This window comes from Haemaphysalis longicornis, unplaced genomic scaffold (assembly GCF_048455015.1).
Source record: "Haemaphysalis longicornis isolate Haplotype H1 unplaced genomic scaffold, Haemaphysalis longicornis Haplotype H1 scaffold_6, whole genome shotgun sequence".
In the NCBI taxonomy this organism is placed as follows: Eukaryota; Metazoa; Arthropoda; class Arachnida; order Ixodida; family Ixodidae; genus Haemaphysalis; species Haemaphysalis longicornis.
In genome coordinates, this window is record NW_027526407.1 from 69,224,759 (window position 1) to 69,247,429 (window position 22,671).

Consider the following 22,671-nt stretch of genomic DNA (forward strand, 5'->3'; position numbering starts at 1 on the left):
CAAGACGCAACACCGGTTCATCTTGGGCAACGTGTGGTGGAAAGCGGCAACGTTGGCAAAACGTGCTCCGCGGCGGGTATGAGTTTTCTAACGCTCGAGAGAGACGTCGTTACTTTGACAACCTCAAACATCAGTTGCCTTGGCAACCAGGCACACGCCGCTCTCGAATTTAGTTACGGGCGGGTGATCCCGGTTCATCTCGGGGCCCCACCTTGCGACATGTGGACACTGCAGGCGTACAGTGCGCAACACCCTTGTCTATGACACTGAGTTTGACTTCAATTGGTTATCTCTCAAAACTGCGCACTCATACATATCACAAATAACATTGAGGTCAAAATATATGGTCAACACTTTAGAATGACACAATAGTTTTCTTCAAATGTCTTTCGGCCGAGGCAAGATAAGGCTATAAGTGCGAAACCTGTGTTATAGACAAGGGTGTTGCCCTCTGTACCACTCCCATAGGGAACCGGGCGATGCGTTTGGCATTGTAAAATACAGGAGGCGATGCCCTAACATCACTAGACCAGAATAATCTTCTTTGATCTACAATGTTCTGGGTGTAAATCGACGGTTGCAGAAACACTCGCGCCGAAAGATAAAAGCCTGCAGAGCAGACGCCGCGGCATTCGAATCGCCGAAGCTCACCTGCACACGTCACTTTGTTGACTGCTACTTCGCCGCCTGTGTACTCTTTGAGTTGTTAGGGGAGCATAGGTTCGCTCCAATAAACTTGTTTTCCTTGAAGACAACTGCGTCGTCTTTGACTTCGTGACAATATTTAGCGTAATTGTTCGTCAATTCAGTTGTCGTTTCGCGTTATAGAACTATCGCCGTGGCCATAAGACAATCCGCCAATATTAGAACTAATGCGGTGATACGAGATTCAGAGAAAAGTTCGAATAATTGCTGAAATGGAGGTTAAGAACCACCACAAATGTACTCAGAAAAATAATCTGATTGCCTTTATTCCTAGCTTCATTTGATGACCAACCTTCATCGTATTTGAAAGACGGAGTTCTATGCAACGTGAACACTAAGCCTGCGTTCATCTAGGCTTTTAATCCGTAGAGTCCTGTGCCTAGTTAAGCAATTTATCTCCGCCTATAGAAAACCACCACCTTCCAATGTTTTTCAGTGTGAAGGAAACCTCTCCGTTGGAACCATGCGGCGCACCACTCGCTAAGATTTTTTTCGTAAACTCTGGATTAAGGTTGTTTCCATCATGTAGTGTAAGGCGTTCTTGATGTGTTTCCCGGGGGCGTATTTCCAAACCATATCCCGTAGGGGCCCAGGCCGACCACAACGCCCCCTCTCCCCCCCAAAACGCAGCGACGCAGCAACGTGACGTCACTTCCTCTACGTGCGCGACTTCATGCGACGTGTTTCCCCCTTCCCTCGTTTCGGCTGCTTTGCGGGCGGCCGATGGTTTCGTTCCGTGCGCGGGGCTGGACTACGGCGCTGGGGAAGCTGACGCACATGTGGTAGAATTTAACCTTTGTACCTGAGACCCCCAGCATTCCGCGCTCTTGTGCGCCTGCAAGTTGGCGTTGACCTCCAATCGTGTTCCTAGATAAGCGCCCGGCTCGGTGGCCTAAGTGCGCGCACTCGGATGCACGCTTTCACGTACATGGGGCTATTATATACGTTCCGGAGAGCAAACACTCTCATTAAAGGGACACTGAAGTGATATGTAAACATTGCGGGATTACTAGCGCAAATTGTAGTCCGGAGTCCCCAGGCCATGTTTCGACCACTCTAGGCGCGTTTACGCGATTTTATTTAGTAGAAAAACTAATTCGAAAATGCTGTCCTCCTCTCTTTACGCTCGCCCATTTTCTGTGGCGTTTTCGTGTGACGTCAGGAGGGGATGAGCTGGCAATTGGCTGCGCCACGGCTGCGCTACTGCACGGCTCCCCGGCCGACAGAGTCAGTCCGGCCAGCGTTTCGTCCGCCGGCCGCCGGCGGGTCGTCGCAATCAAGGAGGTTAAAAAAAATTGCTTGGTCGCAATTCGTTCGCTTAGTTGAAACGAAGCCAGGACACGTTTGTGAATGGAAGAATGTGCCTTTCTTTACTTGGTTTGTTTGTACACTGTATCTAGCTCCAAGTCAAGGTCGCTTCACACAAGCGCTGCACAAGCGCACATGCGACGCTTCGCTGACTGGTACGCCAGTAGGAAAATATAAGGCCTCTTGAAGGAGGGAGAAGAGTCAGCGAAGTCAATATAGGTACTAAGGAAATAAAATCAACTGATATTTTTACCGTACAGCGTAAAACTAGGGCGCGGGAAGAACTTTTTTGCGCTGGGCGAACAAGCACAGCGGTCAGCAGCACGACTACGCATCTGCGAACGCTTTTCCGTCTACGAAATGCAATTGCTAGACGTGAGCTACTGTGGAAACTCGGGCGACGCTTACTGCACGATCGCAGTACAACAAATAGTCACCTAAGCTGCTTGAAATGCCAAAACTAAATAAAAGTGTAAACCGGTTCTACAATATATACCCTATATTAGCAAGGCCACCGCGTCCCGCTCCGTGGCTCAGTGGTCTGAGGCGTAGGTATGTCGCCGCGAATGTTTTGCAAGTTACGAGGTCGAATCCCCGCAGGTACGTGCTTTTTTTTTGTAAGTTAACTTTAATGTTTTCCGCCGATGTTTTTTATATTGAGTTCACCTTTTTTTGGGCCGCAACGTGCATGGCTACACGAACTAGTTCACAAAACGCGCGCAGGCTGGCACTGGCGCGCTAGCGAGTTCTCGTTGGCGTGCTGCTGCCATAAGCACCGACTGCTTGCAGGCAGTGGGCACAGGCCAGAATGAACAGACCCTTGGCCTGGTGCGAACACGCTTTTTACGATACAGGCATGAGGGAGGCAAGCTCCAAATATGGGGGAAAAGCGCATGACATTTGGGCGTCTGCGGGTACGCGGAGGGCGTTCATGCACTGCGTAGGTCTCGGCTAGTGAATGCTACGACTACAAGCCGTCCTGGGAGGCTTATCTTGTGCATTTTACAGCCGACAACATGGCAGAAGCGCGGTACGATGATTACTGAGATATTGAGAATGCCCATCCAACAACGCCATTGGTTATGTTTTACAGAACCGAAACCGAAACCGAAACTTGTGTGATTGCTAACCTTGGGCATCGTCCAATCACGGCGCCCCTCCTCTCAACGTCACAGCCTTAGTTGGTGCGGCCGCCGCAAACCGCGCATGGTAGTTTTTCTTCTTTCGCGCTTTGTAAAATAATTACCGATTTGTCAACCGGATAAACGATGAAAAGTGTGCTAATTTGAGCCAGTCTACGCAGTGCAAGCAAAAACGGGAGCTTGACAAATTCACTTCAGTGTCCCTTTAAAGTGAAGACAAACATTTGTTTTGGCCTTTTGTGGTCGCGCTGCATCGCGGCGGCCGATGGTTTCGCTCCGAACGGAAGCCTAGCACACGCGCTGTGAAGCTGAAGCTCGCTCTCCGCGCTCTCTTGCGCGCCTGCAGTCGCTCGTCTCCAATGCTATTCCTAGTGAAGCTAGCGCTCGGCACGTTGCTCAAAGTGCGCGCGCGGTTGGATCCTTTTGCATGTAAATGAAATTATTATAGAGTTTTAGCAGTCCGTCGGTTCCGTCACGTACGTTGCTAGCGCGCTGACCGGGACCCGTCACGGTAGCGGGATTAGTTCCGCCGGCCTGCCTTCGCCATGTCCGCGCCTCTTCACCCTTTCCTCCGCGCCCTTCCGCGCGCGCAGGCGCAGACCGGCACCGGCCAACCCGGTAACAACGTAACGAACGGAACGGACGGACAGTTAAAACTCGCTATTGTTTACGTTCCGGAAAGCAAGCACTCCCATTAAAGAGACAAAAATGTTTTTTGGTCTTGGGTGGTCCTTCAGACTCCGTACCGAAGCGCAGAACGTTTGCTCTCATTCGGTCGAAAGCACACGCGTACGTCGGTCGCTCGTTTGCTGCGAACATCAGCGAGCGTGTTATTCGCCATACTCGTCTGTGCCTCGCACTCGTGCCGAACTGCCGATCACAAGGTCCGTTCTCCTAATTGTGTGCAGCGCTCACACGGCCTCTGCGGTGCAACGTCCCAATACCGGCGTACAGCTGCAGAGTGGATCGTGATTGTGCAGCAGTTATCGAACACGATTTATTTTTCTGCACCACCAGGTTACTACTCATTTTCGCTATTAAGTGGTCACTGGATTACAGACTGTTCACAGGAATGAGGGATAGTCGGGGATTGAAATTTCACGCAGCGAAAAGCGAAAAAAAAAGCGTGTGGACACAAAAAAGAACACTTACACAAGACTGACGTTAAACATCAGCGGCGCTAAAGTTGATGATTAGTTCCCGGCCTGCGTAAGTGCTCTTTCTTGTGTCCACGTTTGCTTTGATTCGCGCTTTTCGCCATGTATGATTGGCTAGCTGCGAAGGGTTTTTTTTTAATATGTATATTTAAAACGGCTTGTGGAGCGTAGATTTTATCACCAAGTGTTTCTAAAGAGATAAATTGATAAAAAAATTCCCGCGCCTTCCCGCGAGGGGAACACGAGTAAATGCAGAGCATTGGGGCCTCAGTACTGATTGAAGGCAGTGTTGCTTCCATCGCTTCTTCCGTGATGCTGGAGTAGCAGACACGAGTAAACGTGGGCACGAGCGTCAACCAAGGAAGGAAGGAGCAACGCAGTGACTGAAACGCGAGCGACCGCTAGCCGCTATATTTGCAGCACGCGCAGTAGAGGGAGAGCAGTACGGGGGGGGGGGGGGGGGGAGAGCGCGCATGCGCAAGCAGCGCGCGCCCTTCCACAACCCACCGCGCTGCTATCACGCACCTGTTAGGCCGAGACCGCGACGGAGCGAACGGGCTGACTACGACGCATGCGCGCGCCAGCTGCTGTTGAGAGAGAGGAGGGAAGGAGAGGCGCACCTGCTGCGGACGCGAAACTGTTGACACCGTCCGACGCAGGAACAGGCGAAGCTAAGAAATGCTCTGCATTTAAAACAACTGTTAGAACGAGATACGGGAGGACGCAATGGACTAGCGCTGTATTTTCATAGTCGCAGACAAAAAGGATGCTGCAACAGCGCTTGCACGAACAAAGGATAACTAATCAGGATCAGACGGAAGTCCGCGACAATTTCGTGCGCATAACATTCGCGTACGTGGCTAGTGCGCATTCAGATATTTTACAGCAAAGCTGTACAACTCTGCCCCCGACGGTTGCATCGCCATTGGCAAGACCGACCTCCATGAAAAGATGCCGAGCACATGCGTCAGGCTCATCAGACATACTGGATAGAGCTCAGAATTCGCATAAAGGGACATTAAAGTCGGAATGAAATTTTGTTTTAACTGAAAGATCATACGTTCGTGCCTTTCTCGGCTTTTGTTCGCCAAGCAGCGATGCCTTAAATTCTGAGAAATAAGCAAAAAAGCTGTCATTTCTCTCAAACGCTTCCCTTTCATTTTCTCTTGACGCCATGGCTATAGCCATGGCGTCCCAAATTAGGAGTGAAGCGCAGGCAGCACCGGTGCGGTCTAGAGGGTAAACGCTGGCAACAGTAGTTTTTACGTCTCAGAAGCATGGCGGACTACGGCACGTTTCTCTTGCCGAGGAGGCTGGCTTGGACGTTTATGGTTTTGTAGCGTAAGCTACACTGGCCGAGGTTGAGCAGTTTCGCGTGGGTCGTGAAGGGCCGTTCTGAGCAAGCGCGAGGAGCATTGGAATGGTTTGGATCGGATCGGTCGGATTGGATTGGATTGGATCGGATTGGATTGGATTGGATTAGATTGGTTTGGATTGGATTTGAGTAAATTGGATTGCGTTGGATTGAAATCCAATCCAATTGGAGTACGGGTGTGTAGAGAATTGGGTCTGCACATTCGGTGGTCTGTGAATTCCAGAGGAGTGACGTCATAGCCGCGGCAGGCGCACTGGCGCGGGCGCGTGCCTAGCTGGGCGCCTCTGTTACGCAGTAGCTAAGTCTGACGCTACGCAGGAACCGCTTGATAGCCGCTTCGCTTGGTTCCTGGAGAGCCGTGCTTCGCGAGGAGCAGTGACTGGACTGGACCGGACTGGACTGGATTGGATTGGACTGGGCTAAATTAAATAGGATTGGATTGGATTGGAAATCGTTTTAGCAGCAATAAGCATAATCAACTAATCCTAGACAACCAGGACACATAAGAATAACCAGCTGAACCTTAGCTCACGCTACGAATACCCTGGCATAGCCGAGCTAAGCCACTGCTAATTTTTTCACCGAAGGACTGAGAAACGCTTTTCAAGGCTAGAGCGGCCGGTGTGTCCGCCTACTCAAGATTACCAGAACCCTTCCAGCCGGCTAGCAGCGAAGCTTCTTTTCAAAGCAACAAGCGTCATTCCGAATATCAAGTGCGGCGTTCAGGGTTCCGGTATGGCGCGCTCAGAAAGGCGCCTCGAAGTCTTCGGGCAAACACGCGCAGAAAACACGTTGACCAAGAAACAAAACTAAAAAAAAAAATAGAGTGCGACTTGGACAACGACAGTAAAGAAGGACGACGGGACGACGGGGGCGCTTGTCCCGTCGTCCTTCTTTACTGTCGTTGTCCAAGTCGCGCTCTATTTTTTTTTAATAATAATGTACCAACTTGCACAACAGGTTTGCTTAAACAAAACTAAGTTTTGTGTCTTGGTCAACGTCTTTTCCACGCCTGTTTTCGCGATAAATCAACACCAACTCCCCCCATTTCACCCTCCACGGCCCGCGTGTCGGGGTCGTTAAGCCCGCGTTCGCCCTTGCTTAAACAAAACAGGACAGATCGACGCACGCTTTACGGATTATCAACGGCAGCTCGAGGCGAACGGGCGGATCGGTTCGCTAACCACGCGCAGTAAGTTCATTTCACGGGAGGCTATGTTCGAACCGGGAGCGTTTTACCGATAGCAATATTTTAAATAAAATGTTACTCAGCTCCCCCTACTCTTCCGCCTCCACGCACGGAGGACGGGGGATTTGAAGCTCGGCCGGCTCGCTTAACCACCTCCAGTGCCTCTTGTTTCCGTTGCCGATTTTAAAAAAGGCACTTTAGTTGCTTCCTGCCAGGTACATTGCTGGCAGAAGCTCTGGCGCTCAGCGTCGCAGGTTACTGAATTGGTTTATTGAGCACCAATGCTCTTCAAAAACGAAACTGAGAGCATGATTGCTGACAATAGTAAGGGAAGCAGCTTCTGACGCAGTGTATTAAAAAGCTGTAGTCTGTTTTTTAGATACAATTAGGGCACGGAATTGTTTGAATTACAATTATATTGTTTATTTCACCTGCTCGACCACTTAGGAGCGGTTTATTTGAAGAAAAGGGCCTATAGATGCTTCTCCAATTAGCCGTCGCCGCTGACTACTTTTGTGACGTCACAAACCGTATTTCCCAAATGCGTACGAAGCGTCGTCTCATGTTTTCACGTTTCCAGATTTTTCTGCCTTATTAAGCATCGGTTAGTTGCAAAAATGGTGTATTTAGATTCTCGGCAACGTTATCCATCGATACAGGCAACTTGTTTCCACCCTTTAGTGTCCCATTAAGGAAACCACAAATCAGGCGTCGGAACCGCATTATGGACGATAAGGTGCCTGTGAACAATGGGACGCCCGCCCCCTCCCAACATGTATTCCTGGTAAAGATTATGTTTGCAGCTTATCTTTGTAGGCCAGGCAGCACTAGTGTCATTAAATAGATCATCTCTTTCTCGAGACGACGCGCGCATGTGTCAGACTGGGCAGGACCGGGAATTGGGGGCCAGAGAAGCTGGAGCGTTGTGTCACGAGATAAGGTATCAGAGTACCGCCACGTAGACGCGCAAGTCAGCAACGTTGGTCATTTCGGCGCGTATCAGTGTTGCGAAATTGCGCATCTACGGCCTCGCCGTACACTTCGGCCGGCTCGTTTGTTAATGACACTACCGAAGATGCAGCGAAACGGCATCTTTGGGCACACTTCTGCTGCTGAAATGTTGTTACAGGCGCTATCTTTGACGCGCGTTCGGAACGACGTCAGTCGTGCGCAGCAGCAGAGCAAAATGCACAACTTGTTCACCGGCTATAACGCATGAACCACAAAATGGCGGCGCACTCGAACCGTCGCAGGGTACACAAATGGGACGCAATGCGAACTGATGAATGATCATTGGGGAGGCACGCAACAATTGGAGAAAAGGGTGCCGATACTCTGTACCCTTATCAAGCGACACCAGCCGAGAGCAACCGACAAGCCGCCCGAGAAACAAACATTTCATACCATCCTCCATCACCACTTTCAGTGGCTTACAACAGCTTCGCTGGACATCCACTTTCGCAGGGCGAGATAGCGACCAATTATGGGGGCTAAGGTGATAGATGCCGCATTGCGTTGAAGATACGCCACACTCAAAGGGTTCCACGGTTCACCTGGTCCGTAAAACCGAGCAATGCACTTGTGTTGCATTGCGCAGGCAGCTGCAGTTGTCGCGCACAGAAAGCCCACAGAACAACACTACATTAACGGCCCTGGCTCACACGCGTGTTTACGTTTCAACGGGTGCGGTCCCTGGGATTCTCGCTGCGCGGCGGACTCTTGAAACCGACGAGACAGAGACGCAATCTGACTATAGCACCATTATGCAACAAATCAGTTTCAAATATGTGACAGCGGGAGAGCAGGCGCCATCCAAGCCCAAACGAAGAATCACCATCTGTATAACTGTGCGTTCCTTTCATTAAAGGATTTGTGTAGATTATCAAAGGTGCATATGTTTGTTTTTCCGTAACGGCATCGTCACGGAGAGCGGTAATGGTCAGCTCTATGGCGCTATCAGTGTCGATGAGAGCTATCAACATCTGAGTGACCCTAGGTGTTTGCCATAGCGACTACTTTGAGTGCACGGATCGTGCGGCCGGTAATACTAGCCAAATGCCCCGCTCGGGCCGCGATATGAATTCATGGTGGGAGGTTGACGATCAAGCAGCACTCTTCAAGACAACTGCCTTCACCCACATGGCAGGGCCCGACGAAGGCGTAGACTCTAGAAATGTATTCATACCCCAGCAGGCCGGAAAACTTAAGACAGCTGCTTGCGATTGTCGAGACTATTTCTTGCAGGCGCTAGCCCAGTTCGAACCACTACTTCGAATGAAGACCTGTTGACGCAACTTAGACTAGCATTGAGGGTGGCATTCAGCAGCGCAATCTAGGCGAAATTCCTCGGGATGGGAAGGAAGGCCGAGGCGGGAGTAAAAGCGAAGGAATCGTCCTTTATTGAACTTTAAAACCAGTGAAGAGTCGACGCTGCATGATGTAATGAAGCACAGTTAAAATAAATGGTGCCGCGGACTCCGGTCTTCCTTCTTGAGAGCCGCGACGGCTGATCCGCTTGGAACAGGCGCGGCTGGATCGGCGCGGACGCCTAGGGAGGCTGCACGAAGAACACAAGACTAAGGTGAGCATAAAAACAGCGAAACGCACAAAGGAAGGTCGGAAAGCATGAACTAGCTAAAGTAAGGGTATTTCGAAAACTTCAAATCGTTGGGATCGTTTGTCCGAAAGAGTTGCACGCCTGTAGCGAAGTCTCAGCGACGAAACCACAGCGGGGAACTGAAGAACAAACAAGAATGTCGCTCAGGCAAGCCGCCCCGTGCGAACGAATGGCGGCATGTGAAACAACGAAGCCGGTTAGTGACGGCTTAGAGACTGCAGGCACAATACTCTACGCAACACAGGTAAAAGAAAAGAAATCGTCAACCACACCGGTGGAGACCGCACTGGGTACGCAGCCCTCGAGGAAGAGAAGGAACAGTAAAAGGAAGCTCACTAGCCCTGCTGGTAACAGACATTTATGGCTTCCTTTATTAGAGTTGCTGACACGTTGATGGCGAAAATCACTGTGAAATCCCGGATGAAGACGCCAGGTGTCACCACAATTAAAGCCTCAGACGAGAACCGCATTCAGCTCTGCTTCGAGCAGTAATGCTTCCACAAAATCTGCGACGCAAACTAATAGAATAAAACTTACCAAAGACGGTACACAAGGAAGGAAACAGAACAAGCGCTTGTGTCTCCTGTCTTGTGTACCGTCTGTGGTTTTCGCGCTAAACATGTTCAAGGCACAAACTAAGCTGACGCACAACGTCTGCACGCCACGTATCAAACCGGGGGCTATACGCAGGAAGCAACAAGAGGCAAGCCTTCCAGAAAAAAAAACAAGATGACAAGCAAGGGGACTCACCGATGTGGGGGTGCTCCCGAGGCCCGAGGGCTTCCGCTCGATTTGGACGTGGACAGTCCGAGGAACGCTCCCTGACCCTGGAGTAAAGGAATCCTCGTCGTCGCTTTCTACGGATTGAGCCGCGGCCACGGGGGGTGCTGCCCCAATGATCACAACTTCTTCCATCACGGTGTCGGGAGAGGAGTCTGACATTGCACCTTCCACCTTCTCCTTGGCTTTGGCCTGTCGTTTGGCCTGCCGCATCTTTGCTTGGAACCTCACCATGAGGTTGGGACGCAGTTTATCTTCCGCCTTTTCGGGCTTTTTACGGCCGCGACAAGGGCAGCTCAACAGCTGACCCATAGCGACGCTTCTTGCACTTGCAGCGACTGTCCGGCTAATCCGGGAACCTAGAATACTGACGGCTTGCTGGCGGAACCCCCGAACGTGAGAATGCTGGATGGCCTAATCGACGCCTATTTATAGGGCCTCCTTCAATGACGTCACCACGCCACGCCTCAATATTATCGAGGCTATAAGGCATGACACGACATGTCTGACAGCGGAACTCCCTTTTTTTTCGCCCGTGAATGGGCTGCGCAGTGCTTGCGTTTCATGATATGTTAGCGCTCGTTTTTTTTTTTCACACGGTGATAGTGTTTGATTGCACTCCTTGCTAGTTTGCATACGTAATCACGTCAGTAATTTTTTTTGATAGATGGGAAAGTTCACGCTTTGCAAGCCTTCGATAGAAACGCATCTGCGCATAGGTCTTTTAATTCGAGATTGCTTTTGGCGGAAAGTTTAGGCGAATCTAGGAGGCAAAATATTTGAAAGAAGTTGATGTTGAGAGTAATGCGCTGCTTTCACGAAAAGGAAGAAAATTCGGATAAAACGGGTGAATGAATTCTACAAAGCGGCAGAAGGGAAGTGTGGCAAATGCTAAAACAGATTTATCTATGTAGTGACTACTTGTAAGCCTTCAAGGGAAACAATAAAACGGAACTCAAAGCACCACTGGAATCACGAAGTCAAATTTCTTGGCTGTGGCTTTAATTGAGCGGCGGCCGCCGACCGCACAAACAAGCTACTGTGATGTAATAACAACTGCGTAACAAAATAAATTGTGAGTGTCTACTTCTTGTGTTTCTCTTTTGTTATTATCTAGCTTAACCGTGTGCACGACCGGCTTTATAGATGGTGACATGCCCATAGCAGCCGGCGACAAAGGGATCCAGCGTGCCTAAAACTTGTGTAGGGACGGCGCGCTCCGTAAGGTGGTGCTACTCTTTGCATAGAATATAGCGTTCGCACCACTCTACATCAATTATACGGTTGGGCACCTGTAATACCCGCCAACACCATGAATTTACGGTTCAGACTAGACCCGTTTCTTACCCGTAGAACCTTCAGCGTACACTAGTAAGCCAGACTGGTACCATACCTTACTGCTCGACTAGCATTATGTTCGAGCATTTGCGCCGATTTAAACATCCCGAAACTTTATCGACTTTTTATTTACGTCGAAAAGCCTTTTTTTACGTAAATATCGTCTATCACGGGCAAAAGTTCACAGGAGGCTTGAATTCCTTTAAAGCAGCTCCAACAGGGCCATTCCGTGCTTTGAAGCGCCAACATTCTTTCGAAAAAACAATGTTTCTTTTATCGGAGAGAGCACCAAATGATGGCAACCTCTTGAAAGGCTGCGGCGTTTCCTCAATAACTGCAGCTGCTGCTGCAGGGGCTTCCTCGAAGTGGCTTATAAATCCCAACAATTGGCAAAGCTGGCATGACCATCTTCCCCGGACAATGCTCGCGGCGAGAAGCGTAGTTATCTTCAGGATATCTTTTTCAGTCACTTCCACCGAACGGATGCGGTGGGTGCCTGCATGGTGAAAAGAAATTGCCTTTACCGTGCGCCTGCCGGTCATTCTCAGCTGTACGCAACAAGTGCCATTGCGCACGGTGTTTTCCCTGGAAGTATAATGTAATAAGGCTGCGCAGGATTATTAAGTATATTTTTAAGCGATAGCGTTATTATGCTCATTTTTCGATTCCACCGTGGCTCTTAGCCATCCGCTATCAGCCGTGCTTATCAGGCGTCCAGGGAAGTACGCCATTGCGGCCACCCGGAAGCTGCGACTGAGGCAGAAAGATTCTAGTGCTCCGCTCAACCTGTAACGGGGCGCTACGGCAACAGAATTTTGAAAAGGAGGAGAATTATGCAACGTCGGATACGAAAGAAAGGACACGCGTTTGCACCAGATGCCGCGCCTGCTCGGTGAAGTTTGCTCTATGCCCAGTCGGTGGTAGCATGCTCGGCAGACACGATCTTCAGCCATGCCCGCATCTTACGCCATCATACCAAAGCGTGTTTGCACCATAAAATCAAAAAATAAATTTCCCGTAATTCATGCGCCTAAGCTACTCGTGGGCTACGAGGCATGTCGTATAGTGGAAGTCTCCGGAAGAATTCTGACCACATTAGCATCTTCAACGCGCGCCGAAATCTCGACACACTGGCATTTAGGTGCGAAGCACCTTAGGACCGCACAATGTCCGTCCGCGTCCGTGCGCATAGCATTTACAATCGCAAAACTCACACAGGCACCGGCACGATTCGAGCCTGTGTCTGATAGACCAGATAGAGTTAGTGTCACTCGTCTTGCCCATTGGGCTACGACCGTAAGTTAGGTAGTAGCCGAGAGTCAAACTGCTTACTCCCTCGCCTGTAACGGCGCGGAGTACCTTAGGACCTCCCAATGTCCATCCGCATCCATCCGTGCGCACACCACAATCAAGCGAAAATCAAGCGAAATTCGATTTGAGCCAAGAGTTGCAGTTTCATGTGGGAACCAATCAAGGTGAAACTCACGGCTCAAATCGCATGTCACTCGGGGCGCAACTTGGATGTCATTTCGAGTTCCCGTACACCGCACCCTCACCCTCATCCACGGAGTGGAGACGCTGCCAATTTTTAAATGCAGAGCATTTCAGTAACTCACGATGTCACCCGCGTTGGCGTCCGTAGTCCGCGTCCGCATCGCTACCCCTACACTATATAAAAAAATAATACTTGCCGGCGCCAGGTTTCGATCCTACGACTCTGCGGGCGGAACGCAAGGTGCACGGTACTCCACCAACTGAGCCACAAAGCCGACACAGAACGGAAGGCTACGAACGTGCCTTATATCCTTGACTCATTCAACCGTCCGCCAGAGGTGCGCCCTCTCCCCCGCGTCCTCCTCGCCTTCTCTCCGCTCGCAACGCCCTCTCTCGCAGCGTTCGGTTCGGGCGCACAACAGCTGGGGACGTGCGCAACACCCTCTCTCGCCGCGTTAGGTTCGCGCGCAAGAACAGGTGGGGCGCTCGCATCGCGCTCTCTCGCCGCGGTCGGTTCGCGCTTAAACCACATATGGTTCGCGCGCGCTGCGGTCGCTAACATCTGTGGCGTGATCGTGACGTCAGCATCACGCGTTCGCGTGGTGGCGATTTCGGCGCTATAACACTCTCTCGCGAGGGGCATTGGATTGGATTCGATTGGATTGGCTTGGATTTGGATTGGATTAAAGTGGATTGTGTTGGATTGTGTTGCGTCATAGCCGCGCCACGTTGCGTCATAGCCGTTCCACGTTGCGTCATAGCCGCGGCAGGGGGTTCACGGCACGTTTCACCATCGACTTCATCGACAATGTCTACGCTGGAAGACAACAATTACAACAACAACAACCAATACGTAATCCATACGACTTGCAGGCGCGCCTCCCGCAGAAATGCTCTGCATTTGATCGTGCCCCTCGCGAGGGGGATGTTTTCTTTTTTTTGCTGCCTGCTTCCATCAGAAAAACGGCCGCCGGTTTCGGAAATTTAAACCAGCGTCTTTGGGCTCATCAGCCCACTGAGCCACCGCGCAGTGTTTTTCACCGGGACTTATACCGGCACCAACAGTGGGTGACCTAACCAAAACAGGGGACAAATTATTAACGCCGGTCTCTCAGAAATCAAGAAAGGCATAGATTGTAAGCCGAAAACGGCTAAAAGAACGCCTACTATATAGCGCCTAATCACATAGGTTTTCATAATAGTTCTCGGTAATCCCACGATTATGTACCCGCTGCAGGCTCGGCCTGGTAAACGACAGATGGCGCCACGCGGCCCCGTGAACAATCTCCCTAAAAATAGGTACGAATACCCTCCCATAGAACAGCCGGATAAGAATGTTCAGCGGGGTTCTAGACAAGAGGGTAGTTACAACTCACAATCGCCAAAAACAAATACTCTTAAATCAATAATTACCCAAGAGCAAAACGTTCAACCAAGAGAAGAGCAAGAAAAAGAGAAATTAAACGATAAGGCCTATGCAACCACTGATAATAACCAGCATATTGCAGAGCCTGCCATACCACAAATTTACCTTCACCAAAGAAAGTGAAAGAAAGAGACACCATCATTAGGGCAGCATATAAGGAAGTTCTCAACCTCACAATTTTGACCGTGAGATGAACTAACAAAGGGTGACCCACCAGGGTAAAACGATGAACACGCACAGACGGGTCTAGAAGAAGGGGACGTCCATTTACTCGATCTAGGGATGAAATAACAACATTCGGAGCAAAGAATGAACTGGGGAAGCACAGGACAACAGCGGGTGAAGGTCAAGGGGAGAGACCTTCACGCTGCAGTCGTCCTAAATAGGATGTTGGTGAAAATGACGATGAATAGGTCCTCAACTTGAGTCTTCCTTGCGCATTTCAAGAAATCGAAGAAACCCCTCTCCTATCACCAAAAAAGCGGATGTAAAAACAAAATCGGCAGGGCCCATCATACTGCCTTCGGAAAGATACAGGAACCACCAACCGTGCACCCCCAAACAGAAAAAATTACATCATCTTCGCGTAGGGGAACCCTGAGTAGTAAGCGAAGCAGCCATGGGGTCGACTGAAGTTCCCATTGGTTTTTAGTTAGTCGTTTCCGTTGACGTTCAGCTTCGCGTGCCTTCGTTGTATCAGTAGCTTCTTGACGTAGTTTGAATGAGTGAAGGACATTAGGCGCGCTCGTAGCACATGCTCCCGTCTCGGTTTGTAGCGCAGTGGGAAGAGTGCCACGTACCTGCCGTTGCGGCCAGGTGGCCGTGGGATCGAAACCGGGCGCGACACAGCCCCGAGCAAGACAGGCACCCCCCCCCCCCCCCCCCCCCCGTCTTTGAAAGGAAGCCACTGCACGCCATGATAGACACGACACCAATCCAGCGACCCCGATATTAAACGCGAGGTAGGCCAATGGGAAATGACATCTCGCCGAGTAAACTCTCCTCGGCCGAACGTATGAATAGTCTCCTACACAAGAAGGGGCGCTATGGCGGGCTGAAGTTAATTCGGTGAAAGTTTAAGTATCATGAGACCAGAGTATACACCGACTCCGGGATGTACGAAAGCACGAGGCCCCAATTGAGTACTCTGGCAATTTCTGTAACTGCATAACCCTTAAACATACACGAACAGGAACACAGCAGTGGAAGTGGGAGCCATCCTGTTGGAAATCCGAATATCGGAATTACAAATAGAAGCGTAACACAATTAGAGACTCACAAAGGAGATTAAACAGTTTTTTGGAGGCAGAATGCCAAGCGCTTTGGTAAGACATTTACATCCATAATGCAGGAAGTTAACAACGTCACCTGGACAGCCGCATACAGTGGTCTGGCAGCGAACGACACACTATGCAAGAGGCACACGAACTCACATGATTGATTGATTGATTGTGGGGTTTAACGCGCCGACGCAACGCAGGCGATGAGGCGCGCCGTAGTGGAGGGCTCCGGATTAATTTTGACCACCTGGGGATCTTTAACGTGCGCCGAAATCTCGTACACACGGGCGTTTTTGCTTTTCGCCTCCATCAGAAAAGCGGCCGCCGCGGCCGGGAATCGAACCCGCGACCTCGTGCTCAGCAGCGCAACGCCTTAGCCACTGAGGCACCTCGGCGGGTACACGAACTCACATACCGGGCTCCTTGGGAAGACGACAACCATACTGTCCTCTTCGAAAAAAGTTAAGAACGAGTACTCATTCTATGCCTACTGCCTAGGAAAACAATCTTTACCCTTGCTACAACGAGTTCTCAACGCCAAATAATCCCAAACTCTGTGGATGAAAAACATCGGCTTCTTTCTTAAAATCCATGTGCGTTAAGGGGCTCGGTGGGAACATAACACATTAACTTGGAACCCTGCTAAAATAGGGGAAACATCCACCTTCTTGCGCGCATCATAGCCATGTCCAAGGGTACGTCAAGGGGGAACAAGTCAAACATAATATATTCCACTTCTTCGAGGCATGGGAGTCAGATTTTATGAGCTCGTTACCTCAAGATCAGCGCGAGCTGATTGAGGTTGTAAGGGAAGAAGCTTCTGCTTCTGGTGCCGTAGACTCAGGATCCACCTTCGAGCTCCCTGCCATCTCTTTACCGTGTTTTCTGTAAACCACAACTATTTCTTTCTGAACAAAGATCGTTTCTCTCTCTCTCTTTTTCTCTCTGTTTGAAAAAAGCAAAGTGTTCCAGCCCGGGCTAGACATCACAGAATAAACATTTTGGTGCACTGACATTGACTGTCCTCGCTCGAACTGACCAACACTTCGCATTTGCAACCTTTCACGATCACATTTTAAGCGGCAGTAGCGCGGAGAGCCTTTGTCTCTCGTGGGACACGGCGATCAAAAAACCTGGTTGCTAGTCTTTCTCTTTTCGTTATCTTTTCGCGCTCTGAAGCATAGATCGGAAATGCAGCAGCTGCGTACGAACACACTCCGTAGGAGTCGAAGTATCGCTATCGCGCCTTACATCTTAGGATACAAAGTTATTTGTCTCTTAACTTTTTTTTTTTTACAGAAAACATTTCATTCGGATAGGTTTGCCACCGAGCCTTCTGCCGATGTCGACTATCACCGAGCCTACGACCTCGACATCCCTATCCATTCTATCCGGTATTGCACATTCTATCCTCAATCCACTATTCACTATACATTCTACTGCGGCACTGCCTCCACACAAGCTGAGGCCATCCAGGCCTTCCGCTCATTTCTTTGCCGCTTTTATATGTTCTCTGCTATTAAACGCAAGGTAGCCCAATGGTAACTAACACCTCGCCGAGTGTTTCTTCTTGTTTTCTTTCGTTTTTCTGATTAACTGTGTGAAAGAGTGCGCGCGAGAGGCTTCTTCGCGTTAATTTTTTTTTAAATCTTCGCTCGGAAACAAAACGCACTAAATCTTTTTTGTGTTTTATTCTCACGTACGCGCACTAGGAAATGCGTGGAACACCATGGAACACTTTAACAAAGGGTTAGCTGCTGTGAACGCTTCTTGCGGACGTTAGCCGGGTGGGTGCGCGTTCTGTGGACGCCAGCCGCCTGCGTTATCCCGCAAACCTAGCCAAGTAACCATTTCGCAGTTGGAAAACTCTTATTTAAGCACGCCGTCGAGCCTACAGAATGTGTGCACCTGCCTCAGCCGAAATAAAAGACGAAATACCAACGACGACAGGCCGAGGAAGCGCATACAACAGAGGGATGAGGCGAACACGCAGCGCAAGCCGGTGCGAAGTTGTTGCAAAGGACTATAGAAGCCAGACAAGTAATAACCGATGCGGCACGCGGATCGCTGAGCATAGGCACGCCGCTATTTATAAAAGTCGTCACGAACGTGCGTACTTTGCGTTCAAATCAATCGGGCTCACTGTATGGGACAAAACCGTCTGTTGAACCAAGCTTGTATCTTGATTTTATGGCCACTTCGAAGCTGTCCTCCCCAATGTGCACGTCTGACTAAATGCGGGTTAACTGAAAACTTGAACAGCGTTTCGCAAAGACGACATAGACGCTTGCATAGGCAGACTGACGTAAGTCTGTGAAGTTAAGGAAATGGCTGCAGGTTGGTGTTGCACGGCTTTAACAGACAGCGGTTTGTCTCGTGTATAATCGACATCTTATTTCTTGCAGTACTCGAGGCTCGGATTGATTGCATGCGGATTTTGCGTATTCGTGCATGCAACAAAGCCTTAGTAAATAAAGAGCAACGCACATGCATAAAAAATAGATAAATCAGCACATAGGATCAAGAATAGCAACACGCTGATTGGAAAAGTGATATTTATGTATGGCACATAAGCAGAGGCAAAAGAAAAAAAAAACAAATATAAAGCAGCGTGCGGCTACGAAAACGCGTCTATATTCCAAGCCGCGTAGTTGGGCGAGCATTTCTACTTGGGGCTATTTTCGAGTGTTGTGCGCCTGAATAAAATAACATTAAATAATATGAAGTGCCCAGGAATCCGGCTGTGTGCAGTCAATTTTCCAGTCCTCTCGATTTATCTGAAAAAGGCCGCACAAAAACAGCAATCACGGCGCAAGGCTGTTATGAAAAGCGGCGGAAACTTGAAAACTTCGAGCATGTTGCGGGGCTCTATACGTATAGGTAATGTCACTAGGTAAGGTATCGGAGAACCGCCACTCAGGCACGCAAGTAAGAAGTGGCGGCCATTTTGGTGTTTATCAGTGTTTTAAAATTGCAGCTTCTACTTCCTCGCCGCTATCTTCGACCGGATCATTTCTTAACAATGCTGCCTAATATGCTCGAAAACGGCATCTTCAGTCACACATTTTCTGCTTAAATGCTGCTATACGCGTTATCTTTGAGCCTCTTTCAGAATGAAGGCAGTCACGCGCAGCAGCAGAGCAGGGAGGTAAAGCTGAGTCCTCCCCAATTGACCGACTGAAAACGCATGAACCACAAAATGGACCGTCGCAGTGTGAACAAATGTTACGTGACGCGAAGTGACAATTGATCATGGCGGCGGCACAGAATAATTGGAGAAAAGAGGGCCGATACTCTGTAAACTAGTGACTCTAGGAATAGGTATGCGGTTGTGATAATCCAACCCTCTGCTGCAAATATAAACATTTTGTGCGACACAAGATATTAGCATGGGGTCGCCTGCACAGGAAGGGTGCATATGCCTAACGCCTTCGATGAAAAGGTAGTACAACTGGCGACAAGAAACAAAATGGAAGAAAAAAAGGCTTAGTAAATGTAACACCAATAAACGGGCGAATAAGTTGTCAATGGCGTCACGTATAAGCGATAAACACATGGAACAATTTTCTCAAACGATGCGACGAGCGACGCAACAGTGGCGTGCAGTTGCTGCGCCCCCCCCCCCCTTCCGTCGATCGCCGAGGTAACCCCAGGGGAGCGACGGCACGACCGGTCATGTGAGGAACAGAGAAACGTGATGTTATATACATAGCCATAGTCATAGTTACGGATGCCTTTATTGTCAGGAAGAATGTGCCATCCTCGTAGTTCGCATGGCTGCGCAGAAAGCTGATTATTTCAGCTTTTCATCTATTTCAAGCATCTCCTTCACAGGATGCTCGAGTGGAGGAAGGATTCAAAGTAGCGATGGCTGATATCGTATTTTTAAGGCCGATAGCGTTTGTTCGACCGCCTGCAGGCGAAATTGTGGTCTGTGTCTACGTCAATCAATCCAACGCGCATGGCAAGCTATTATTTATTTCTGTTCTTTTTCGTCAACCCCACGACGGCACTGATCTCTGCTCGCGCTTTTTGTAGCGATAGCTACACTACACTACCTCAGGCAGTCTTCGCGGGGTTACCAGTTTTGACCTTGAGAGCTAGAGGTGAAACCACACCCCCTTCCGTAAGTGCCCGGCACGGAGCAGCGGACCGACGGCCGGGAGAGATAGGCGGCAGAGGAGAGATAGGTTTATTCTTGGAAGAAACCTGCGCGAACTTAAACAAAGACAAAGGAAGTGGAACACAAGGACAGCCGCTGGTCTTACAATAATGTTTAATATCAAGAAGGGTGAATATAAACGCTTAACACAAAACAACAAAACACACGGCAGATGGGTGAAACAAGTTTACAAAAGCCACGGTGATAAGGCAGCTACATAGACACCGGCGGCAGTCAAGGCCCACGCAGATATGCAATCTCTTTGGGATAAAGACGCACGCTTGCTTGGCTGACGCGCTTGCCTCCTTTTTCTGCTATGTGGAACGTTCCATAATTTCACGGGGCCTAGATAAAATGTCTGTTGCAGGAAAATTAGGTTTACATGCTCTGCACTTTGTACGATACGAATAAAGATGGGATGATTGAGCACTTTATTTACAGTTGATGCTCTCTCAAACGCACGTTCCTTCGTCTTTGCTTAAGTTCGCGCTGGTTTCACCGAAGAATATGCATTTACAACCATCCCAGCTTGTTCGTAGTTAAAAACTGGTAGTCACCGACGCAGGGTTTATTAAAAGCGTAAAAAGGCGTTTCGGCTTTTTACGAAGATTTTAAGTGGGCCGAAGTAATCGCCCTTGGCATCTTGCATACGTCGGAGGGAGATTGACTGCATGCTTGTTCACGATTTTTTCTCTCGTTTGAATAATGAGGGACTCGAGATATCAGTGGGACAGCCACTTCTATTTGGCAATAACTGATGCGGCTTCCCAGTCTATTTTGTGTGTCGTGGCTTTCACGTGTTCCGCTAGCGCGTTCGAAGCTATCTTGTTTCTGACATGGTTCTTGTGCTCGCGCAAACGTCTTTTGAAATTGTCACTCCCACCAATGTAGCAGAAATCGCAGTCTGCGCATGGAACTGTGTATACTACCCCAGGGAACTTCTCTTTGTTGATCCTGTCTGTGACGGCCACCAGCTCGTGCCTCAACCCAAACCCGAGCAAAGTCTAATCATTGACAACAGCACCGCGAATGACGAGTTGCTGACCTGAAGGAGGCCAGGGTCGAGGGTCGCGTTCACCACAGCAATCTAGGTAACATGCTGAGATTAGAAGCAAAGGAAGAGCCTGGAGTAAAAGCGAAGGAATCGTCTTTTATTCATGTTTAAAACCATAGGAGACTCCATACAGCAGAGTGTATAAAAACACTGATAAAAGACGTGGTGCCGCGGACGCTGGTCTTCCTTCTTGAGCGGCACGGCGGGTGCTCCGCAAGGCACTTAGGTAGGCTGCGTAAAGAACACAGGACAACGTTAAGATACACAACAAATCGCACAAAAGAAAGTAGTCAAGCGGGGACTAGCTAAAGGGAAGGTAGCTCGACAATAATCTAAATCGGAGGGAACGTTTGCTCAAGAGGGTTGCACGCCTGCAGGGAAGGGTCAGCGGTGGAACCGCGGCTGGGAACCGAAGAAAACGAAGGGAAGTTCGCACGGGGAAGCCGCACTGTGTGGACGAGGCAGTTACGTAGTGGGGCACAGATGCTACGAGCGGAAGGCTACTCGACACGGGTAAAAGAGAGAAAAAATTATACGAGCAGATTGTATTAGCCCTCAGTCCCCCCGAGGAAGAAAAGGACCGATTGAAGGAAGCTCGTTCACCCTACAGCTGAGAACAGACATTTATAGCACCCTTCATTACCTCCCCTGGCGCTTTGATGAAGACCGTCAGTAGCCACACAATAAAAGCCTCAGACGAAAATTGCATTTAGGTCCGCTTAAAGCAATAATGATTCGAATGGAAAAATACTTCCACGACGAGTCTGCGGCACAAACGAATCTCGTTCAGGAAGTCTGCACCCCCCGCATAGAACCGGGGGGGTTATATGCTCGAACCAACCAGCGGCGAGCCTTCCAGAAGAAAGAGGGCAAGCAAGGGCGACTCACCTTGGTTGGAGTACTCAACACGCTCGAGGGCACCCGCTCGATTTGGACACGGAAAGTCCGAGGAGCGGTTCCGGGCCCACAGCTGGAATCCTCGTCCCCGCTGTCCTCGGGTGCAGAACCTGGCGCCTTCGGGGCTGCCGCACCACCAACCGCATCGGAGAAGGTGTCGGGGGACGAAGTGGAGGGGTCCGACACAGTGCCACCTTCGATCTTCGCTATGGCCCTTGCCCTTCGTCTGGCCTGTCGCAGCTGAGCTTCCAGCCTGATTATGAAGTTTGGACGCAAATCGGCGCCCTCGTCACGCTCGTTAGTACCGCAGCAATGGCAGCCCAGTCGTTGACCCATAGCGAAGATTCTTCCTAGGCTAGCAGCGACAGTCCGGCAGGTCCAGGAGCGTTAAGCACTGCGGCTTACTGGCCGTACGTCGAAATGTGCGAATGCGGGATAGTCTACTTGACGTCAATTTAAATCGCCTTCTTGAATAACGTCATTAAGCCACGCCTCAACGTTATCAAGGCTACAAGGCAGGACAGAACACATCTGATAGCGCAAATCCCTGTTCTTTGTATAGCGCGTGTATTGTATGTGCAATACTTACGTTCTAATGATGTTTCACTGCTCGATATATTTGTGAAGGTGAATTGGGCGATTCCTTTACTTGCCTGTTTTCGTACGTAATCAGGCATCGTATTTCTTTTTTTTTTTTGAATGAATATGAAACTTCACGCTTGTCAAGGCTTCGGTATAGACGCATCT

At 49.7% G+C, this 22,671-nt stretch overlaps 2 protein-coding genes across 2 annotated transcripts; both read right to left on the bottom strand.

The window, feature by feature from the left end:
• Positions 1-9,252: 9,252 nt before the first annotated feature.
• LOC144141624 (uncharacterized) lies at positions 9,253-10,660 on the bottom strand. Its single transcript, XM_077673166.1, has 2 exons — positions 10,244-10,660; positions 9,253-9,433 (listed from the first exon to the last, which is right to left on the bottom strand). Exons 1-2 carry the CDS (start codon positions 10,583-10,585, stop codon positions 9,425-9,427), a joined length of 351 nt encoding a protein of 116 aa, XP_077529292.1. The 5' UTR covers positions 10,586-10,660; the 3' UTR covers positions 9,253-9,424.
• Positions 10,661-21,103: 10,443 nt separating this feature from the next.
• Positions 21,104-22,361, bottom strand: LOC144141625 (uncharacterized). The gene is made up of 2 exons (XM_077673167.1): positions 21,916-22,361; positions 21,104-21,258 (listed from the first exon to the last, which is right to left on the bottom strand). Exons 1-2 carry the CDS (start codon positions 22,258-22,260, stop codon positions 21,250-21,252), a joined length of 354 nt encoding a protein of 117 aa, XP_077529293.1. The 5' UTR covers positions 22,261-22,361; the 3' UTR covers positions 21,104-21,249.
• Between the last annotated feature and the right edge of the window lie 310 nt (positions 22,362-22,671).

Coding starts and splice junctions, on each gene's coding strand:
- LOC144141624 (XM_077673166.1), bottom strand. CDS start 10,585: ATGGGTCAGCTGTTGAGCTGCCCTTGTCGCGGCCGTAAAAAGCCCGAA.
- LOC144141625 (XM_077673167.1), bottom strand. CDS start 22,260: ATGGGTCAACGACTGGGCTGCCATTGCTGCGGTACTAACGAGCGTGAC.